This window comes from Danio aesculapii, chromosome 23 (genome assembly GCF_903798145.1).
Source record: "Danio aesculapii chromosome 23, fDanAes4.1, whole genome shotgun sequence".
In the NCBI taxonomy this organism is placed as follows: Eukaryota; Metazoa; Chordata; class Actinopteri; order Cypriniformes; family Danionidae; genus Danio; species Danio aesculapii.
The window spans coordinates 10,927,081-10,949,836 of NC_079457.1; the positions used below are offsets into that span (position 1 = coordinate 10,927,081).

Consider the following 22,756-nt stretch of genomic DNA (forward strand, 5'->3'; position numbering starts at 1 on the left):
GAAGCAAGAAGTTTGCTAGTTCAAGTCCAGGCTGGGTCAGTTGGCATTTTTTTATGGAGTTTGCATGTTCTCCCCGTGTTGGCGTGGGTTTTCTTTGGGTGCTCCGGTTTCCCCCACAGTCCAAAGACATGCGCTATAGGTGAATTGAATAAGTTAAAACATACGATGGATAAGTTGGTGGTTCATTCCGCTGTGGCAACCCCTGATGAATAAAGGCACTAAGCTGAAGGAAAATAATTGAATGAATAGCAAAACTGTGGTGCAGATCACAATTTGCCACAAAAACATGGTTATAATAGTTTTACTATAAGAAAATTGGGGTTACGGAGTGTTACAAGAGGGATTTTTATAATATATTAAAGAATAAATTATTATAATAATAATTAAATGAGTGTGTTAATAAAGTAAACGTGATGCATTTCAGGGATACTAGGAAATTTGTGTAATGAAGCCTGAATTTTCTGTTAATGTGAAATTTCTTTAATAATTTTAACAATATTGTCAATAAGATTATTGTTATTTTAAGAAAAAATGCAATTTAGTAAATGTACAAAATATGTAAGTATTGTTTTGGCCACTAGCCATTGGCAAATAAATTATATTAAAGAAAAATACTACAGAGGCAGCACGTTGGCACAGTGGGTAGCGCAGTTGCCTCGCAGCAAGAAGGTCGCTGGTTCGGGCCTTGGCTGGGTCAGTTGGCATTTCTGTGTGGAGTTTGCATGTTTTCCCTGTATTGGTGAGTGGGTTTCCTCTGGGTGCTCCGGTTTCATCCACAGTCCAAAGACATGCTGTACAGGTGAATTGGGTAGGCTGAATTTTCCTTAGTGTATGTGTGTGAATGAGAGTATATGGGTGTTTCCCAGTGATGGGTTGCAGCTGGAAGAGTAGCCGCCGTGCGTAAAACATATGCTGGATAAATTGGCGGTTCATTTCGATGTGGCGACCCATGATTAATAAAGGGACTAAGCCGAAGGAAAATGAATGAATGAATGAATGAATGAAAAATACTACAAGTTAAATGTTAATCAGTCTGACAGAAAACATACCACACTTTTACTATTATAAAACCATGTTTAGGCTTAAGGTTTTATGATAAGTGTAATATGTTATCTGTCAGACTGATAAACATTTAATTAAATTTACATCAAAATAAACCAAAATGTGAAACATTATCATCTGCAGAATCTGCTTTTTACACAAACAGACTAACTCATTTCACCATTTACACTGGGCTTTCGAATAAATCATATATACTTACAGACAAAATTGGTCGAAGTTAATAATAATCTGGGACTGAGCATCGTGTGATAATAACTTCCGGCCGGACGGCGTTCTGTGACCGCGCGCTGGCAGTGTGCGCGTTCTCGTGAAGCCGCGTGAAGTGAACAGTCCATCATCAGAAGACTTATCAAGACCGCCTAAAAGTTCATATAACTGCGATTAAGCCATGTCAACCGACTCGTGGGCTCTAGCTGTGGACGAACAAGAGTCCACAACCAAGTCTGTGAGTGAAACTGTAGGTTTAATCGTGTTTTGATGGATTAGCGCACTAGCAGCTGTGAGTCAGGCGCTGGACGCGTCTCAAATCCCAGTGAACTGCCTACTTTGCGTTTATATGACACAGGCGTGTTTAAGGCGATGTTTTGGTCATCAAAATTCTTTCTAAATACACTTTGAGCCGAGGCCTGTATCAGATTTTAAATGTAGATGCGATTTAGTGACTACAGTTTGACTTGAAAGTTTTCTGTGATTTATTAGCTAACGTTAGTGAGTGTTCAGTTTAACGTTACGTTGACGTAAACTTGCTTGTATATTCGCACAGTCAGATGCTCTCCTTAATAATATAATTTCAGAAAAGGATTATTTGCAAATACCAAACAGGAAATTCATATTATCAGAGTACAACATTGTTCACAGTCAAGTAAATAATAATTGTTTTCAAGTCACACTTGCATGCGACCCAATATTCAAAGTAGCGGTAAACAATATAGAGACCATTAAAATGAGCTAATGTGAGAATATAAAAACAACTTTACCTCTATTAACAGCAAGTGTGTGTATATATATGTATATATATATATATATATATATATATATATATATATATATATATATATATATATATATATGTGTGTGTGTGTGTGTGTGTGTGTGTGTGTGTATATATATATATATATATATATATATATATATATATATATATATATATATATGTATATGTTTGTAATCTTTTAGTTTTGTTTGATCGATTTTAAAAGTTATCATTGACATTATATATATATATATATATATATATATATATATATATATATATATATACTAAAAACTGTCAATTCTTTTGTTTGAAAACAGGTTGGGGACCTGCGGATTATAGAAGCAGAAAATGCATCTTTGCATCAGAATAATGGTAGTCCTGTTTTACATGCATTAAAGTGTTAGTGGTTTTCATAGAAATACGTTTTTAGTTACAATCCTTGTGACTTTCAAGCTTTGCAATATCACTATAGCTGTATAAAAGCTTTGAACTTGTCTTTTTAACTTATAAACTTGGAATTTACTTGGTTTTCGAAAGAACAAAGTCATACAGTTTTATGTGAAGTATGAACTATTATTATAAAATGTATAGAGATATGTTGTCTATATAGTTATAAAAAAGAAACCTGTTCAGAAATAATTGCATTACGTTTTTTAATGCATTTTCTATTGTCTTGTATTTTTTTTGTTCTTTAGGTGATGATGAAGACGAAAAAGGTTAATTTTTAATCTGTTGTCGAAATTTACATATTATATGTATTGTTAATATACATTAACGCTATTAATATAGTGTTGATGTATGCAAGTGTGTGTGTATATGTGTTTTATATATATATATATATATATAGTGCCATTGCAATTTTTGATGTTGTATATCATTAAGTATTCCAAGGGTGTGTTTAAATTTTAATTTACACTTCATTTACTCCCCCTTAAGTCACTGATGTACAAGATTTTATTCTCAAGTAGATCATTAACGTTCTTATAAGAGCTCATAAAGCAAGACAATTGGTCTGTACAAGATATTAAAGGTTATTTACAATATTATTAGCTTTAATCCACAGTCTGAGCAAACAGTTCTTGTGTAGTGAGCATGTTTGATGACATATGGTCGAGTGCACTCAGATGGGAGGTGACAAGAATGAGGATGCACGTTTTTGCTATAATGGTTCTTGTATGTGATTAAGATTCGACAACTCCTATAAATTATCCTTGCTTACAGCATGACTCCATTCTGATAAATGAACTTGTGTCTAAGTGCGTGCTCGCGCATATGTCATTAAGCAACCAGAAGCTTGTGCTCACTACACTCCCGTGTGTGTGCGCGTGCAGAGAATTTTTTTTCAGGCTGTGGATTAAAGCAAATAATATTGTAAATCATGTTCAGTTTCTTACTTGGATCAGGGGTCCGTTCTTTGTACTTCTCTTAAATGATCTAAGATGAGTTGACATGCTGGATCTTTTAATCTTGATTACTGATCTCTGACTAATTTAGTTCTTCAAGTAAGTTCACGAATCAGATTAAAATATCTGGATGAACTGATCTGAGATCACTGCATGTGTTGTGAAGGACAGATCTATTGATCCTCGAAATCATGATCAGCAATGCAACAATTGGCTAACGGCACAGCAGCGTTATGACATAATCTGATAATTATTCAATTATCAATGTGAGCAAACTGATATCAAATTCAAAGTAAACAGTTTGTTAAATATGATGCACAATGACTTTTCAACTTTGTTGTGGGCTACAGGCTTTACACTTTTATTTTTCAAGATTATTAAGCAATTTTTTTTTGTTTTACAGTTAAAGCAGATTTTCTTTATTATAGTCGCCAAGGCCTGTTCGAGTTTCTTAATCGGCGTAAGAAATAACTGGCTGTTTAAATTAATTTTGCTTCAAAAAATTGTGTGACGTTACGCGAAGCGGCTTCCAGTTCCAAGTGCCAAATCAAACTGTATGGGGAGACTCAAGAAATGGTAATAATAAAGGTTTACAAAGTGATGTATTACTTTCGAAAATCAAGATTGCAATATACATTTCCATTATCAGATGGCTAGAAAGTGATTAATTTTTTATAAATTGTTAAAATATTGGTGTTTGTGATGCAGCTAGTCCAGAGACTGTCATGTACACTATGATTTTATATAAAATTCACTTTAATGTGTGATATGACTAAAAAGTGGTCATAAATGAATATTTTCTCAATTCAAATGAGTTATTTTGGAGTACAGATTGCATACTTCCAACTAATATATATCGTATATATATATATATATATATATATATATATATATATATATATATATATATATATATATATATATATATATATATATATTTATTTATTTATTTATTTATTTAACCATTTACTATTTTCCCAAGTGTATATAACTTCTCCTGTTAGAAAATATCAGAATTTGGTGCATACTTTCAGTTTTACCTTTACTTGAAATGACCCAATCTAATCCTGTTTATATGACCATTGACTTGCATTATATGAATAATCAAAAACTACAGATTCAGTTAAAAATCTTAAATGATCAACTGAATAAAAAAAGTCACCTACATCTTGGATGATCTGATGGTTAGTAAATTAACAGTAAATCTTCATTTTTGGGAGAACTATCCCTTTAGCACTGTAATGTTAATCAAGAAAAAAGATTAAAAAGGCTTCGTTTAGTCGAATCTATGCCATGTGCTGTGCTGAACATGCCTGTTGTACACATGTGATGAATTTTTTTTTTTTTTATCAACTGAGGGCTCATAAGGAGCTTATAAAATGTGTTGAGTCAAAAAAAGCTATCAAAAACCTGCATTGAATTATAATGGGTAAACTTGTGACAGTCAAAATGAAAAAAAAAAAGCTATGGTTTACATATATATGGTGTAAGAGCCAAAATTTGATTTAATATAGTTTATTAATAGCACACTGATTCATGTACAGTTTACACATGTTTATGTTTAGTTGTGCACAGTTTGTTGATTTCACCCCTACTCTTTTGTTTGTAATGGTTTGCTCCACCCTTATTGGACTGTTTAAGTTATATTACGATATAGAAAAGTGAAAGAACGAAAGATGGAGCAACACAGTCTCTTGACCGGAGTTTATTGTTATGATGCTGAAAATTTAGTAAACATCTTTAAATAGAAAGAAACCCGAGTCAATTTATTGCCAGACTTATTTTGATGGTACATATGGTATCAAAACCGTAATCGAACCACACCGGATTTTATTTGGAATCCAAGACTCATATTTTTTAGAGGTCTCAGCCCACTTGTTTGGTGTGCATCAGGGCAACTTTCAGACTTTCTGAAAGAACAGTACAGACAGAACAATTACAAGAGCTTGTTTTAATAGCACAAACTTGCCAAAAGTGAACACCTTAAAAAGTGTTTGCTTGCATCAATATTTATTCAAATTACACCAGGGTTTTATGGATTTAGATCATCATAGTAAGCCTGTTCTTTTCCAAATGTACTAATTTAGAGGACAGAGCCACACAGAGTCTCCTGAACAAACTGATCAGAAGCAATCTGGTCAATAACACAAACCAGGTGGAGGTTCTTCAGAGAGACCCAAACTCACCGCTTTATTCAGTCAAGACCTTCGAGGAGCTGAGACTGTGAGTACTAGTGCTAAAATGACATCTCAAAAATAACATATCACAATTTTTCTGTATTTGTGAACATATAAATGCATCCTAGACGAGTGACATTTCAAAAACATTGTGAAAGTCCTACTGTCTCATCTCTTAAATTATATTGCAGGCATTCAGAACAATTACTGAAAAACTGTCTTGGTGAATATTCAGAGAAAATAAAGGATTTAAGACCATTGGACAGTTTTTTTCATTAGTTTTCATTTGTGTAACTCAGGAAACCTCAGTTGCTCAAAGGTGTCTATGAAATGGGCTTCAACAGACCTTCTAAAATCCAAGAGAATGCCCTTCCCATGATGCTCGCCGAACCGTAAGTTCATAAATATCATAAATTCTATTTTAGTAGAGGGTTAAGTGAGTTGTGCTTGAGTCCCTTTGACTCTTAACTTTCGATATTAAACTAAAATCAGGTTTATATAAGTGAACACACACATACAGATTTAAATGCATAGATATTATTCTTGTTGTTTTTATTGCAGTAATTGCATATTTATGGCACAATATTGAACCATTTTATTATTTGTAATGTGAAATATCAGAGTATATACAGTTAAAGTCAAAATTATTGGTCTTATTTTTTCAATTATTTCAATATATTTATGATTTTTTATTTTCAATTATTTCCTAAATGATGTTTAACAGAGCAAGGAATTTTTCACTGTATTTCCTATAATATTTTTTCTTCTGGAGAAAGTCTTATTTGTTTTCTTTTGGCTTGAATAAAAGCTGTTTTTATTTAAGAAAAAAACATTTTAAGGTCAAAATTTTTTTCGACTGTCTACAGAACAGACCACTGTTATACAATGAATTGCCTAGTTACCCTAATTAACCTAGTTAAGTCTTTAAATTGCACTTTAAGCTGAATACTAGTATCTTGAAAACTATCTAGTCAAATATTATGTACTGCCATCATGGCAAAGATAAAAGAAAGCAGTTATTAAATTACATACATCAGAAATTAGTTATTAAAACTATTGTGTATAGAAATCTTTGCATTAAACAGAAAATTTGGGAAATCATATAGAGGGGGCTAATAATTCTACAGGGCTAATAATTCTGACTTCAACTGTATTTTAAGGCAGTTTTAATATAACATTCATATGAACAAACATCTGTTTTTTTTTTTGCTGTTAACTCCCAGACCTCAGAATCTGATTGCTCAGTCTCAGTCTGGCACTGGTAAAACGGCCGCTTTCGTTCTGGCCATGCTCAGTCATGTGGACCCAGCCTGTAAATGGTCGCAGGTGAGTTTAAAAAACCAAGACTAGCTCAAGTGTTCCGTTTCATTCTGATTTACAGCGTGACACCTCATTCAAAACCATTGCTATTTCAAGCGCTTGTCACATTTTGATGTCTTTGTTTAGACTAGTGATTGAAAAACTTAAAAAAATACTTTTGTATCCACCTGTTTTATTTTTATTACACTTTATATTCCCATTACGTATCTCAAAATTACTGTATTTTATCATGTATTGGGCCAGAAATCTACCAAAATGAATTTTGAAAATTACTTTTTTTCTTTTTGTTCAGTCAACAAGAAGTGAAAACACTAGAATGACATGCAACAACTGTATAATTTACAGTAAATGGAATAATAATTAATGTAAAATAATGCAAAACGCTTAAATGTGATAGAACATAATTCTTTTACTAATACTTGTTAAAATTATTGTTAAAGGTCCCGTGGAGTGCTTTGAAATGGCATATTTTATTCAATGTTTTATGAAATCTCAACTGAAACTTAAAGAGACGGTTGGACATTGTGTAGCTCCTCCCCTTAGAAAAAAAAAAAAAAAAACAGCCAATAGCGTTTTGTTATATCACAGCTGCCAATGAGAGTGGTTGAGCTCAAGCACATCAAATGAAAAGCAAATGAGAAATGTCTTGAAGGGGCGGGGCATGTCACATACTAAAGAGCATTTGATTGGTTATGATGTGATGACAAACTAGTATGGGTTGATGTAAAGAAAACTGTTACTTCATTTAGGCAAAAGTGACAAACTACAAGCTTTACATGTTGATATCAGTTTAATTTCTTCTAAATGTGAATTTTGTCACTGTTTTAGGGCACACTAGCTCATGGATATCCTAAAAACTAACAATACTGATACTAACATCTAAAAACTTTATTTTAAGCTATTTTAAAGGACCTTTAAACAATAACAGAGTTAACAATAACTGAGTTGACATTTTCCACTATTTTGTGATGCTTACCTCGAACCAGATACCACATGGCATTTCTAAGAAAATAATTTCATGCATTTTCATCAACATATATTTTTTTTAAATGGTAATGAGATATTCCCTGAAATATCACAGTAACAGAGTTGACCTAATTAATCTACTGTAAGTGTATCCTAAATAAATATTTGGTACAAATGAATGAAAGAAGAATAATGACATGCCTCAGTGCCCTCTAGATTTCCCACCAGAGGAAGTACCAACACTTCATCATGCCTTATTATAGCTGATGTAACAGTTGACCTGAATATAGGGACAAAAACTAAATGTAATGTTTTATAATTGAAATTACAAATGATACCAAAATATTTACGTTTCATGCAAATGTTCATTTAACTAATTTTTTCATGATATTTGAAGCAGAATATAAGATTCAGGAGGCAGAGATGGTCAAAAATAGGTTTAGTGGGAGTCTTTAAGTTTATAATTCCGAAACAAACTTTCCCTAAATAAATGCATGAAGTTATTATTCAGAGCTGTTTGATTAAAGATTTTGAAAAATATTAGAAGGTTGTCTTAAAGACACAAAATTGTTCCTTTTTCTGGCTATTAACTGTATTTTCTAAATTCATGAAGTGATTAAAAAAAAAGATATCCTGTAAAAACTGTAATGTCCACAATTTTAACCCTTGCTTTATCCATTGGTCAGATTTCAGTTCTGGAAATATATGCAAAATAGTGTATTTTATTAAATAATTCATCATTTGAATACTTTAACCCAGCATTTCATGAAACGTGTAACTTGTGAAACACTTGACTATTTGCAAGTGTTTTTGCCATAGCAACAACAAACGGCAAAGAATCGCATTTAAATCGGTAAAAGAAGCAGCACATCGCATTTTTAATGTGGTTTTGGATGCAATATGTGAATAGCCGATTTTAACGATTTAACCTGAGAGATGCATTTTAAGCACTGATCTATAATAGATACGTAATTACAAGCCACTCAGAGCAGTTACAAGTTACAACACCCAAATGCAAACCACAGAAAACGAGGCAACCCTTTTAATCACACTTGCCGGTTATGTAGGAAAAAGAAACACTTACAGGATCTGGAGGAAGAAGAAACGGATCCATATAAACTCTGTCATCATCGCGTCATGATCAATCCTATGAACCCCTGTGCTCTGCTAGTGTTTGAAGGGAAAAGCACAGTTACGTTTTACTGGATCCGCATCAATGTTAATGCGTTCAGGCAAAAGATCCGAACACTAAACGAATCGTTCATTCGACTCTGAGGTGACTCTTTCTTTGAAGAATCAGTAGTTTTAAGCATGGTGCACTTTCAGATTTAAACCTCAGCTGGATGTTTTCATTCACTTATTGCTGTGTTACTGCATGGAAGGTCTTTTTCAAAAACCCATAATAGGGGCTCTTTAACTAAATCTGCTAAATATCTTTTTGCATTAACTCACAAAGCCAAATGAATGAGTTTTCATTTGAGCATGAGGTGTGATGTACAGTACATGTTATTAATTCACGGTGTCTGTCTTCCAGTGTTTGTGCATTTCTCCCACATATGAGCTGGCTCTGCAGACGGGCAAAGTCATCGAGCAGATGGGCAAGTTTTATCCAGAAGTCACACTGGCATATGCAGTTCGAGGACATAGAAGTGAGTGTCTTGAATGAAGCCTCTGAATCTTGCGATATGTAAATGCGTGACGGCTGCTGTGTTGTCTGTCAGTGGAGCGTGGCATAAGGATCAAGGAGCAGATTGTCATCGGCACACCTGGGACGGTTCTGGACTGGTGCATTAAGCTGAAACTCATCGACCCCAAAAAGATCAAAGTGTTTGTTCTGGACGAGGCCGATGTCATGATCGCCACACAGGGACACCAGGACCAAAGCATTCGGATTCAGAGGTTAACTTTCCCTAGTGTTTGGAGAACGTGCTTTGAAACCAAGCAAATGTAGACTGCTGAAAATATGGATATTAATTGTTAATAACCTGAATGTAAAACACATTCCTTTGCAATGCCCTACTTTTAATGTTATAAGTTTATATCTGGAGAGGAATTTAATTTAAATGTGAATCCTTTCAAACTTGAAGAATGTTTAATCAAAAGTACATATTAAACAGTTTTAGATTGTCTTTTTATTGTTACAAATCTGTGTTTTATGAAAAAGTATTATTTATAAACTGTAAATTTTGTGCTGCTTGCCATAAAATAGCCATTGATGCTGATGTGGCACAAAAAATCTAAACCCTCTTTGATAATTTATATTATTAAAAATACTAGGAGAAAAATATTTGACTAGTATTATTATATAAATCTAAACTCTCTCTATTAATTTATATAATACAAAGAGAAAAAATATATTTGACTAGTATTATTATATAAATCTAAACTCTTAATAATTTATATAATACTAAGAGAAAAAATATATTTGACTAGTATTATTATATAAATCTAAACTCTCTTTAATAATTTATATAATAATACTAGGAGAAATATTTGACTAGTATTATTACATAAATCTAAACTCTCTTAATTTATATAATACTAAGAGAAATATTTGACTAGTATTATTATATAAATCTAAACTCTTAATAATTTATATAATACTAAGAGAAAAAAAATATTTGACTAGTATTATTATATAAATCTAAACTCTCTTTAATAATTTATATAATACTAAGAGAAATATTTGACTAGTATTATTACATAAATCTAAACTCTCTTAATTTATATAATACTAAGAGAAATATTTGACTAGTAGTATTACATAAATCTAAACTATCTTTAATAATTTATATAATACTAAGAGAAAAATATATTTGACTAGTATTATTATATAAATCTAAACTCTCTTTAATAATTTATATAATACTAAGAGAAAAATATATTTGACTAGTATTATTATATAAATCTAAACTCTCTTTAATAATTTATGTAATAAAACCAGCAGAAAATATATATTTGACTAGGACTCAGCAAATCTCAATATTAAATCACACTTAAATCAATCTGATCAGAAAATTGGGGAAATTCATAATTATTGATAATTAATCGACACAGCACTAATGTGCTCACGGCGACGCAAGTTCAATTCCCGGCTCTAGGTCATTTGCCGATCCTTCCTTTCTCTCTGCTCCCCACACTTTCCTGTCTGTAATCTCCAGTGTCCTGTCCATTAAAGGTGAAAACCCCGAAAATAATCATAGAATTAGAATTCAACAGCTACTGGAACTTAAAAAGTCAAAAAATAAATATAGGTAAAACCAATGATTAAAAACCCGACAGTACAGACTTATTCAGCAAAACAATCAGTCTGTGTGCATTTAAATTACAAACTTCAAAAACTTCTTAAAAGTGGCAACATGATGAAGCATAAAAAAAGAGTATGAATAGTTTATTTGTCGTCTCTCACAGAATGCTGCCCAAAGGCTGTCAGATGCTGCTATTCTCTGCCACCTTTGAGGATTCGGTGTGGAAGTTTGCAGAGCGGGTCGTGCCGGATCCCAACATCATCAAGCTAAAACGAGAAGAGGAGACCCTGGACACTATCAAGCAGTACTACGTGCTCTGCAACAGCAAAGAAGACAAGTTTAATGCACTCTGCAACATCTATGGGGCCATCACTATCGCACAAGCTATGATCTTCTGTCATGTCAGCCTGTTTTCCCCTTGCATGGTTGATATCTGTGTTTGAGCTTCTTTCACTCATGCTGTCGTCTTCTTTCAGACTAGGAAAATGGCCAACTGGCTTGCTGGCCAGATGTCTAAAGAGGGCCACCAGGTGGCGCTGCTCAGTGGAGAAATGGTGGTCGAGCAGAGAGCCGCAGTTATTGAACGCTTCAGAGACGGCAAGGAGAAAGTCCTCATCACTACTAATGTCTGTGCAAGAGGCAAGTATCTATTTATTTATATTCTATATATATATACATATATATATATATATATATATATATATATATATATATATATATATATATATATATATATATATATATATATATATATATATATATATATATATATATCCAACCCGGGCCAGTCCTCCCTCACCCTGGCTCTCTGATGTTCTCCGTGAGCATCGCTCAAAACTTCGGGCTGCTGAGAGAAGTTGGCGAAAAACTAAAAATCCTGAACAGCTCATAACATACCAAACTCTTCTGTCTTCTTTCTCGACTGAGGTTACTTCTGCAAAGCAGACATACTTCCATCAGAAAGTCAACAGTGCCACCAATCATCGCTTACTTGTTAAAACATTTTCCTCCCTCCTCTATCCTCCTCCTTTACCAGCATCCTCCACACTCACTACTGATGACTTTGCTACATTCTTTTGCACCAAAACTGCAAAAATCAGTGCTCAATTTGCTAAACCTACAACAAACATGCAAGATACACCACCAACACCACACACACTCACCTCTTTTTCCCAGCTCTCTGAGTCTGAGGTGTCCAATCTCATGCTATCAAGCCATGCAACCACCTGTCCGCTTAATCCCATTCCCTCTCATCTCCTGCAAGCCATTTCTCCTGCAGTCATACCAACACTGACTCACATAATTAACACATCTCTTGACTCTGGTCTATTCCCTACTTCATTTAAGCAGGCTAGGGTAACCCCACTGCTAAAGAAACCCAACCTGGATCAAACGCTACTTGAAAACTACCGACCGGTATCCCTGCTTCCATTCATGGCCAAGATTTTGGAGAAAGTAGTGTTCAATCAAGTCCTAGACTTTCTTACTCAAAACAACCTCATGGACAACAAGCAATCTGGCTTTAAGAAAGGCCACTCAACTAAGACTGCCCTGCTCTCGGTCGTGGAGGATCTCAGACTGGCTAAAGCAGACTCTAAATCATCTGTCCTCATCTTGCTGGATTTATCAGCTGCTTTTGACACTGTAAACCACCAGATCCTGCTATCTACGCTTGAGTCACTGGGCGTCGCAGGCACTGTTATTCAATGGTTCAGTTCCTACCTCTCGGACAGGTCATTCAGGGTGTCGTGGAGGGGAGAGGTGTCCAACCTACAACATCTAAACACTGGGGTACCTCAGGGCTCTGTGCTTGGGCCACTTCTCTTCTCTATCTACACGGCATCTTTAGGAATAGTCATCCAGAAACATGGTTTTTCCTACCACTGCTATGCTGATGATACCCAGCTATACCTCTCTTTTCACCCTGATGATCCCTCGGTTCCAGCTCGCATTTCAGCCTGCCTGTCAGACATTTCACACTGGATGAAAGATCATCATCTTCAGCTTAACCTCACGAAAACGGAAATGCTTGAAGTTTCTGCCAACCCGACTCTTCACCATAACTTTTCAATCCAGATGGATGGGGCAACCATCACTGCATCAAAATGATAAAAAGCCTTGGAGTAACGATTGATGACCAACTAAACTTCTCTGACCACATTTCTAGAACTGCTCGATCTTGCAGATTCGCACTCTACAACATCAGAAAGGTCCGACCCTTCCTATCTGAACATACAGCTCAACTCATTGTTCAAGCTCTTGTCCTCTCCAAACTGGACTATTGCAAATCTCTGCTAGCCGGGCTACCAGCTAGTTCTATCAAACCTCTTCAGCTGCTTCAGAACGCAGCAGCACGAGTGGTCTTTGATGAACCCAAAAGAGCACATGTCTGTCCGCTACTCACCCGTTTGCACTGGCTGCCAGTTGCTGCCCGCATCAAATTCAAAGCTCTGATGTTTGCTTACAAAGTGACCTCTAGCTTTGCTCCTTCGTATCTGCTCTCACTTCTGCAGATATATGTGCCCTCCAGAAACTTGCGTTCTGTGAATGAACGTCGCCTCGTTGTTCCATCCCAAAGAGGGAAGAAATTACTTTCCCGAACTCTCACATTCAATCTGCCCAGTTGGTGGAATGAACTCCCTAACTACATCAGAACAGCCGAGTCACTTGCTGTCTTCAAGAAACGACTAAAAACGCAACTGTTTAGTCTCCACTTTTCCTCCTAATCTGCAATTGCCTCTCTGGCTATACCACTAACTGAGCCCTCTTTCTCTTTCTCTTTCTCTTTCTCTCTCTCTCTCTCTCTCTCTCTCTCTCTCTCTCTCTCTCTCTCTCTCTCTCTCTCTCTCTCTCTCTCTCTCTCTCTCTCTCTCTCTCTCTCTCTCTCTCTCTCTCTCTCTCTCTCTCTCTCTCTCTCTCTCTCTCTCTCTCTCTCTCTCTCTCTCTCTCTCTCTCTCTCTCTCTCTCTCTCTCTCTCTCTCTCTCTCAAAAAAAATTTTTTACTAATGCTTTGCTTCTTAGACTTTACACACCTGAAACTTTTCTATAGCACTTGTTCACTGCTGCTCTTATAGTTGTGTAAATTGCTTCCTTGTCCTCATTTGTAAGTCGCTTTGGATAAAAGCGTCTGCTAAATGTAAATATATATATATATATGTACTATGGCCTGGAAATCTCTGATTGAATTTATCTTTATGTAAGGGCATTGATTATCAACTAGCCATGAAATAGCCATAACGCATAGCTTAAATAAGATCGCCTCCTGCAGATCTCTCTTTTAAATGAATACTTTCTATAGGATGCTACACTCACCAACCACTGTATAGGTCAGGGATGGGCAAACTCAATCCTGGAGGGCCAGTGTCCCTGCATAGTTTTGCTCCAACCCTAATCAAACGCACCTGCTTGTAGCTTTCTAGTGATCTTAAAGACACTAATTAGGGTGTTCAGGTGTGTTTGATTAGTGTTGGAGCAAAACTCTGCAGGGACACCGGCCCTCGAGGATCAAGTTTGCCCATGCCTGGTATAGGTACACCTGTCCAACTGCTGGTTAACGCAATTTCTAATCAGCCAATCACATGGCAGCAACTACTAGGCATGTAGACATGGTCAAGACAGTCTGCTGCAGTTCAAACAGAGCATCAAAATGAGCAAGAAAGGTGATTTAAGTGACTTTGAATGTGGCATGGTTGTTTGTGTCAGACGGGCTGGTCTGAGTATTTCAGAAACTGCTGATCTACTGGGATTTTCACGCACAACCATCTCTAGGATTTACAGAGAAAAGACAAAATATCCAGTAAGCGGCAGTTCTGTGGGCGCAAAAGCCTTGTTGATGCCAGAGCTCAGAGGAGAATGGCCAAACTGGTTCCAGCTAATAGAAAGGCAACAGTAACTCATTACAACAGTAACCTCTCATTACAACCGAGGTATGCAGTAGAGCATCTCTGAACGCACAACACATCCAACCTTGAAGCGGATGGGCTACAAGAGCAGAAGACCACTCCGGGTGCCACTCCTGTCAGCTAAGAACAGGAAACTAAGGCTACAATTCACACAGGCTCACCTAAATTGGACAATAGAAGATTGGAAAAACATTGCCTGGTCTGATGAGTCTCAATTTCTGTTGTGACATTCGGATGGTAGGGTCAGAATTTGGCATTGACGCCATGAAAGCATGGATCCATTCTGCCTTTTATCAATGGTTCAGGCTGGTGGTAGTGCAGTGGTGGTGGGGATGTTGTCTTGGTACACTGTGCCCATTAGTATCAATTGAGCATTATGTCAAAGCCACAGCCTACCTGAATATTATTGCAGACCATGTCCATCCCTTTATGACCAAAGTGTACCCATCTTCTGATGGCTACTTCCAGCAGGATAATGCGCCATGTCATAGTGCAAATCATCTCAGACTGGTTTCTGGAACATGACAATGAGTTCACTGTACTCAAATGGCCTCCACAGTCACCAGTATTGATCCAATAGAGCACCTTTGGGAAGAGGTGGAACAGGAGATTTGCATCATGGGTGTGCAGCCAACAAATCTGCAGCAACTGCGTGATGCTATCATGTCAATATGGACCAAAATCTCTGAGGAATATTTCCAGTACCTTGTTGAATCTATGCCATAAAGGTTTAAGGCAGTTCAGAAGGCAAAACGGGTCCAACCCGGTACTAAGAAGGTGTACCTAATAAAGTGGCCGGTGAGTGTATATTTGTGCATTAGATTAGAATGCATCGATGCCAAAACTGGAACTAATCTTAAGAACTAAACTTAAGATCAGTATAAATATTTGCACACCCCAATGAACGTTAGGGGGAAAAAGCAATTAATAAAGAGGAAAAAGAACCATAGAAAATATATTAAATAATTGACTTTTTTCTTTTTCTTTTTTTTTTTTGCAACAACATTTGAGTTTATTTGTATTATCTTTCTATTTCTATAGATGTTGGGTGACCACTCTTGTTTTACTGAATACAACGGTTTAATAAAACTCATTAAATTACCTATATTCACAGAGAAATTAATAAAAATATACATTTTCAAAAGAGATGTACTCATTCATGCTGTGCACTGTACATGAATTAATATACATTATTTTATTATTTTCATTAAATCACAAAAAATAAATAGTAATAAGGTTAAAATTAAAAGTATATACATAAAATAACTCCTTTAAGAACTTTTGAGAATCAGCTTGAAGTCCACTATTTCCCCCACCGTTATACCAGGGCTGAGGAAAATATGTAACGTCAAGCAGATGAAAATCAGAAAAAACCTTCAGAGCCTGCGAAAGCATAAATCCTGCATTTTAGACACTGTGCTGCTCTTCTCAGTGTGTGTGACCCGCATCATGTGATGTTATCTCATTGAAAAATATACTTCCGCAGGATTCTTCTAATGCTATTGTTAAAGAGATTTGAACAAATTTGTTTATTTTGATTATATACAATCTTAAACGATTTTATAGTGTTAAGATGTAAACAACTAAGTTACGCTCTTTGCTTCTCATGTTTCCTTTAATCAGATCAATGGTTTTTGGCGTCAAAAATGTAATGAAGAATGTAAATTAGTGTATTTTTACACTGCAAAACAAGAAATGGCATAAACAAAGTCACAAATGACGTCACTTCTGAGATGAAACTCAAGTTGTACGATATTGGAAAAAATCTGACTTCTGTTTTTGTTCATATATAATGTGATTATGAATACAATTTCACCAGATGGCTTGAATAGCTCTATTTGTGAGGGGAAAAATCATTCATTTAGATTGGTTGGGTCGATTTTTGTGAGGTGTGAAACGTGTATAAAAAATAAATAAAATAGCAAGAATAATAACAATAGAGCAAAGAAAAAATAAAATAAACAGTTCTTAATGGTTTTCCAGGGAGTCAAACTTAATACAGATACATAATTTAATATTGTAATGTAAAATAACACCGTATAGTCTTCATTGTATTAATGAATCAGTAAATTTTTCTCTCATTAAAGTTACAAATGTTTTACGTTATTGTGGCCGAATGCTTTACACTTTCTTGAAATACCTTTAAAACACATGCAAATGATAAAGTTTCACTCTGTTATGGTTATACGTTGCAATGACTCTCATGAATTCTCAATTTTTGATCGACTATAATCCCAACTTAACATTGCATATCCTGCAATGTTACTATTGCGGAGACATACATTGCGATATATCAACACTGAAGTGATCTATTGTGCACCACTTAGATGAAACCTCATCAAATCAGTCAGTTTACCTAGGGGAAACACTGCACTCTTGCATCTAATATGCATTTAATATACTGCAAAGCTACATTAGTGTTGATAAATTACAGAGTTGCTTTTCAGCAAATGTTTTGTTTGTAAGTCATGCATTCTGCCATGTTCCTTAATCAAGCTACTGACCCACAGGTATTGATGTTGAACAAGTGTCAGTGGTGATCAACTTTGACCTTCCCCTGGACAAAGATAGCAATCCAGACAACGAAACATACCTGCACCGGATTGGCAGGACGGGCCGGTTTGGCAAGAGAGGACTCGCCATCAACATGGTGGACAGTCAGCACAGCATGGAAATTCTCAAGACATACGAGAGGCATTTTGGTAAGTCTTTTTTAATATTAAAAGATTAGTTAACCCAATGTTTACTTAATATTATACCTGATTTAAAATGGCTAATGATATGATGATGATGATGCTATGTTCATTTTTATTTATATATTTTTTATGAACATTTTCCACCAACAGTCAAATTATGTGTACACCTTTTTGACTTTGTCTTTGTCTATCTGTGCCTACATGTGTGTAATGTGTGTTTTTCTTTACGCATTTATTGTCTTTCACACATTATTGTCTTTTATGTATTTATTGTCAACATTACTAAGGGTGTACTCGCACTATGTACAGTTTCCTTGAACCAGGCCGAAGCACGCTTGTCCCCCCTCCTGTCTCCCCCTCCTATTGATTCGAGCCTGAGCACGCTTAAGTCATTGATGATGCGCTGTTCAGTTTAAGAAGCGCTCTCGCTCAGTACAGTGGAGATATCGTTTTAGTTGTTTGGGATGCAGTGACACGCAGTTTAATATTTCGCCGAACAGCCACTTTTGAGTCCTTGTGCTGCAGGAATTAGGAGGTTTGCTAAAGGTGCAGCTGTCGTGCAGCGAGAGGTTTGCGTCTTTAATAATCTACAACAGGTTGTGTTCATTGAACAGTAAGAATGATTAATAAATCCCATGGTTTCCGTTATACATTCATTCTTTCATGGTGGGCCGCCATGCCAAGATTCATCCCGCCACGGCTACATTACAGCTTCTCATTCAAAACATTCTATTTTTTTAATAGCGGGTGATAATCGCACCAAAACGTATTAAGAGGTAAGTGAATTATAACAGCACAAACTTTTCTGTAACTGTAGTAGTGCTGTGCGTCATTTGTTTAACCCTTTAAGGTTACGTGCTGACTGACTGACTGGCTGACTGTGACAGGTACGTGATGCGTGAGGCCGGCAAACACGACGTGTAGCCGTTTTACTTTATTTCAGGACGCATTAATACCGGAGACATTTATAAATATTCCTAGCAAATCTAATAAATGCTGGAGACATACTCGTTACATAAATGCACTAAATCGCACCTCAGCAGCATTTATTTGAGAGCGCACAAGAAGATGTGCGCGCTCTTAAAGTGGCTTATATTTGAGGGGGCGTGAAAGAAGAAGTTTTGTGCACGAGCAGAAAAAAATCGGCGCGCAAGCAAAGAGATCTGCATGGTCGTAGGCTATTACATGAATGCGATCTCGACTTCTAATAATGCGCTCAGTTGGTAGATCTGTGTAGAAAAGGCCTGCCGCCACAGCTGGAAAAAATCCTAGAGGAAACACTGGATCCTTATGAAGCAGTGCCTTAAAAGTCACGTCTCGTTTTGTTTCGAGCTCAGGCACGCTTTGCAATCACACTACAAGCGTACCGCACCAAAGCCCAAGTGTACTGCACTCTGGCACACCTATTCCAACTGGGCCAGGGCCGGCCAACGGAACCACGCCTGAGCCTGATTCAGAGCACTCGCTCTTCTCAAATGATCCGGGAAACGGGCCTGGGCACAGTTCGAATAGCATAGTGCGAGTAGGCCCTAATAGTATATTGTTTTGTTTTTGGAGTATGTTGTTGTATTTTGCACTCGAGTTAGCACCTGACAAGCTTTTCACTCATCATAGTACACGCGTATGATTCCTATTTTAATTTTTTTTTATAAAATATGATGTGTATATAGGTTTTCACATGACGTCATTGATGATGCGAGAAATTCAGATGGAGTGCAGGAAGTGGCTCTTCTTCATAAAAATCACTATTAGAACATCAAAATATTTTTGTTTTATGTTTTTAATTGTTTAAATATGCCAAAATAAGTAATGCAGAACAGCTTTTATAGACTACCAAACGTTTTTGCTCATAAAAGCGAGAAAATTCAGGAAACTGAAAAGCGGAAGAAAAGGCGGCATGCAATAAACATTTTTTCTATACGTCCATGTGTACAAACTTTTTTTGAACGTAATAATTCGTTTGACAGCACCAGTAAAGATTATACACAGGCGTAGTTATGTGTAGAAATGTTAATGTGTTATATAAAACCAGATACAAACACCACCACGCTTATACAAAATCCAGAAGAATACAAATAATATACCCTGCAGTGTAATCGCTGTAATGAAATCTCCATCTTGTTTTGCAATAATCCAAGTCTTTACTGGCGTGCCGGCAGAATAAACATTTGTAACGTGAACATCGACATGTGCAGCAGCGGTCAATGTTTGTTGGTGGTAAGTTCATCGCCAGAACAAAAAAGAAATGCAACCCTTGCGACAAAACTAGACGGTTATTATTGTGGAGCACTATTTCCCCCTTACAAAAATAAATCAATAAATAACTAATGTAGATTATGCATGCAAACGTTTGTGTGCTTTTATCTGTTATTCCGTGATGTCTGGAAGATATCCGCATAGGGGAAAAACTAGTCATTTATAATAAACATGTTTTTGAACCACACAGTAAAGTGTATAATGTGTACAACACTTTGTTAATGAATGCTACAGAATACTGTAGTATAGTAAACTGAAACTGTAATCAATACTGTATCATTACCATAAACTGTGGTGCATTGTGATTATAGCGTAGAAAACTGAAGCCTATTAAATAATTTATTACTACAGTTGTTTTGTACCATAGCAACAACATAATTACTATGACAGTTTAATTCAAGTAATTATCTATATGCTTCCAAACACTATAGAATTTACTATAGTATTTTTCATGTAATGGAATAGCTTATACAGTATATACCGCATCGATGACAGGCAAATATATTTTAGTTCAGTAGAAAACTCAGCCCTCTTCATGATGTAAGGATCATGCCCAACATATGTGCTTATTTTCTATTCATATCTCCTTTGAAATATGGTATGAATCGCAAAAATACAGACTTTCCTCTGTCTCCCTTTAAGTTTTTTACTTCCTGCCTGAATTTCGTGCATCACCAGAATTACGTGATTGAAAACCACCTATATGTGTATAAATATTACCTATAATAAATATGTATATTACAAAAATATTTGAAAAAGAAACAATTCAGACTAATAGTTTTGACTTTAACAGTGTAAATATAAATATTAAATGTTTTCGGAAATGTAAGATATTACTTTTTATTTGCTTTTTTTTCTAACAGATAAGAAAATTGCAAGGCTGGACACGGATGATCTTGACGAAATCGAAAAAATCGCCAGCTGAGGTGAAGACCCAAACACTCCATTTAATTTCATAACCAAATCAGTTCTGCTGTTACCTTGTTAGATCTAACGCTTGATTAAATCTACATTACCAAAACCGATGTTTACATAAATGACACGAAATTTGCTTTAACTCTTGCTTAATGCCAAATAGTTTTGATTCTGAGCTCTTAAAGTTGTTCCAGGAGTTTTTGAATTGGTTTGAGCTTAACAGTGTGCTTTGATTTAGAAGTGATCTGCGGGACTAATACCTTACATTTAATCTTGTTAATTGGTGACGGTTTTACTTGGGCATTTTGTCTGTTGTTTACTTGACTAATGAAGCATCTATTTAAATAGTGTTTTGGTCTTATGTTTGAATAGAACTGACTTCAGTATTTATTTGATCACAGTATTTGAGAAGATAAACGGCAGTTAGAAAGACAATCTCAGAAAAATATGTTGGGACTTCAGAGTATCTGCAAGCTGGCAGGAAATTATACGGTGCATAAAATGCCACAAAGCAGCTCAAAACATTCCTCGAGCACTTTAGAATTAATGACACTTTGTATTGAGAGTTATTGTGGAAAAACACAATAGAGTATTATTGTGATGTAGAACAATGCCTTTGTACTTGAACTGCAGAAAGCATTTAAGCTTTTTGAAGAAACTGTTTGATTTGTTCTGTTCGGAAAGACTAAATAGTTTGAGTTGAACTGTGAATCATTTGAACATTTGCTTGCGTCTTCTGCTGCAGGAAGTGCAAGACTCTTGCGAAGTAAAAAAAAAAAGAGACTACTATTGTTGTAATGGAAATTGTTTTAGTTTTGTTTACATTATTTTTGGCGGCTTAAATTATTGCACTTTGTTTGATTTAAACCCATTTGTGAGCGCATTTAACTGCGGCATTTCAGGGTTCTTTTGGTTGTTGTTTTTTGTAAATTGCTGCATTTAGGGTTTTATAGTGTGTTTGCTAAATATTGTTATAATCATAATAATAAAATGACCAGCTGGCGTATTTCTGTGTGTTGTGAATGTTATTAATGAATTTGACTTCATTAAATACACTTGGCATGAATTTTGACTGGGTCATATGAAGGATTTTAAGGAGTTTTAAAGGAAATAATGACTTGGTAAAAATTCAGACTTATCCAAATAATTCAAAAAAGGCTTAATCAAAAAGTCAAACCTGTCAAACCACATGTCATTTCAGAATGTTGAGAAAATGTCACTATTACAAAATCCCCAAATGAAAGGCCCGTTCACACCAAGCAATTAAATAATGATAAATATATTTGTGTCCACAAAGACAAACAATAATGTTCTGTTTATTTTTAATTATGCTTTTAATTCAACATTATAACTTGTAACCAGCAGGTGTCCTCAGTGTGCTACTGCCGCATCTGAGTATACTATTGAGCACGTGACGTGTAATCAATCTAAAGGGTGATTTATACTTCTGTGTCGAGTGATCGGCGTGACCCACGGCGCATGCCTTGCGTGTAGTCGTGTATTTATACTTCTGCGTGCTGTTTGTGTAGCTCTGCAATAACACTTCTGAAACTCTAGCTGGCAGTAGGCTTTTATGTTTCTCTGTGGTGAGTTTCTTTGCGGATGTTTTGTTTTTTTCTGAACGCTACCTTAATGTACAAGTAGATAAACTTGCTCATTCATTCTTTCATGATGTATTTTTTTAATTATTATTTTCCATCATGGTACAGTATAACCAGTTGTCTCCACAATAGTCATTATCTTTTAATAAGCTTTTAAAAGCTGTGTGCTTTTTGACTGTGTAATCTGTATCTTTAAATTGCGCGAGCCCTTTAATTTCAATGGATTCTGACTTT

General features: G+C 35.5%; 1 protein-coding gene across 1 annotated transcript; it reads left to right on the forward strand.

The window, feature by feature from the left end:
- The first annotated feature begins 1,384 nt into the window (after nt 1-1,384).
- Nucleotides 1,385-21,682, forward strand: ddx19a (DEAD-box helicase 19a). The gene is made up of 12 exons (XM_056449308.1): nt 1,385-1,507; nt 2,356-2,410; nt 2,734-2,754; nt 5,529-5,664; nt 5,918-6,010; nt 6,842-6,944; nt 9,439-9,553; nt 9,626-9,803; nt 11,316-11,553; nt 11,629-11,791; nt 17,565-17,756; nt 20,870-21,682. Exons 1-12 carry the CDS (start codon nt 1,451-1,453, stop codon nt 20,929-20,931), a joined length of 1,413 nt encoding a protein of 470 aa, XP_056305283.1. The 5' UTR covers nt 1,385-1,450; the 3' UTR covers nt 20,932-21,682.
- The last annotated feature ends 1,074 nt before the right edge of the window (nt 21,683-22,756 follow it).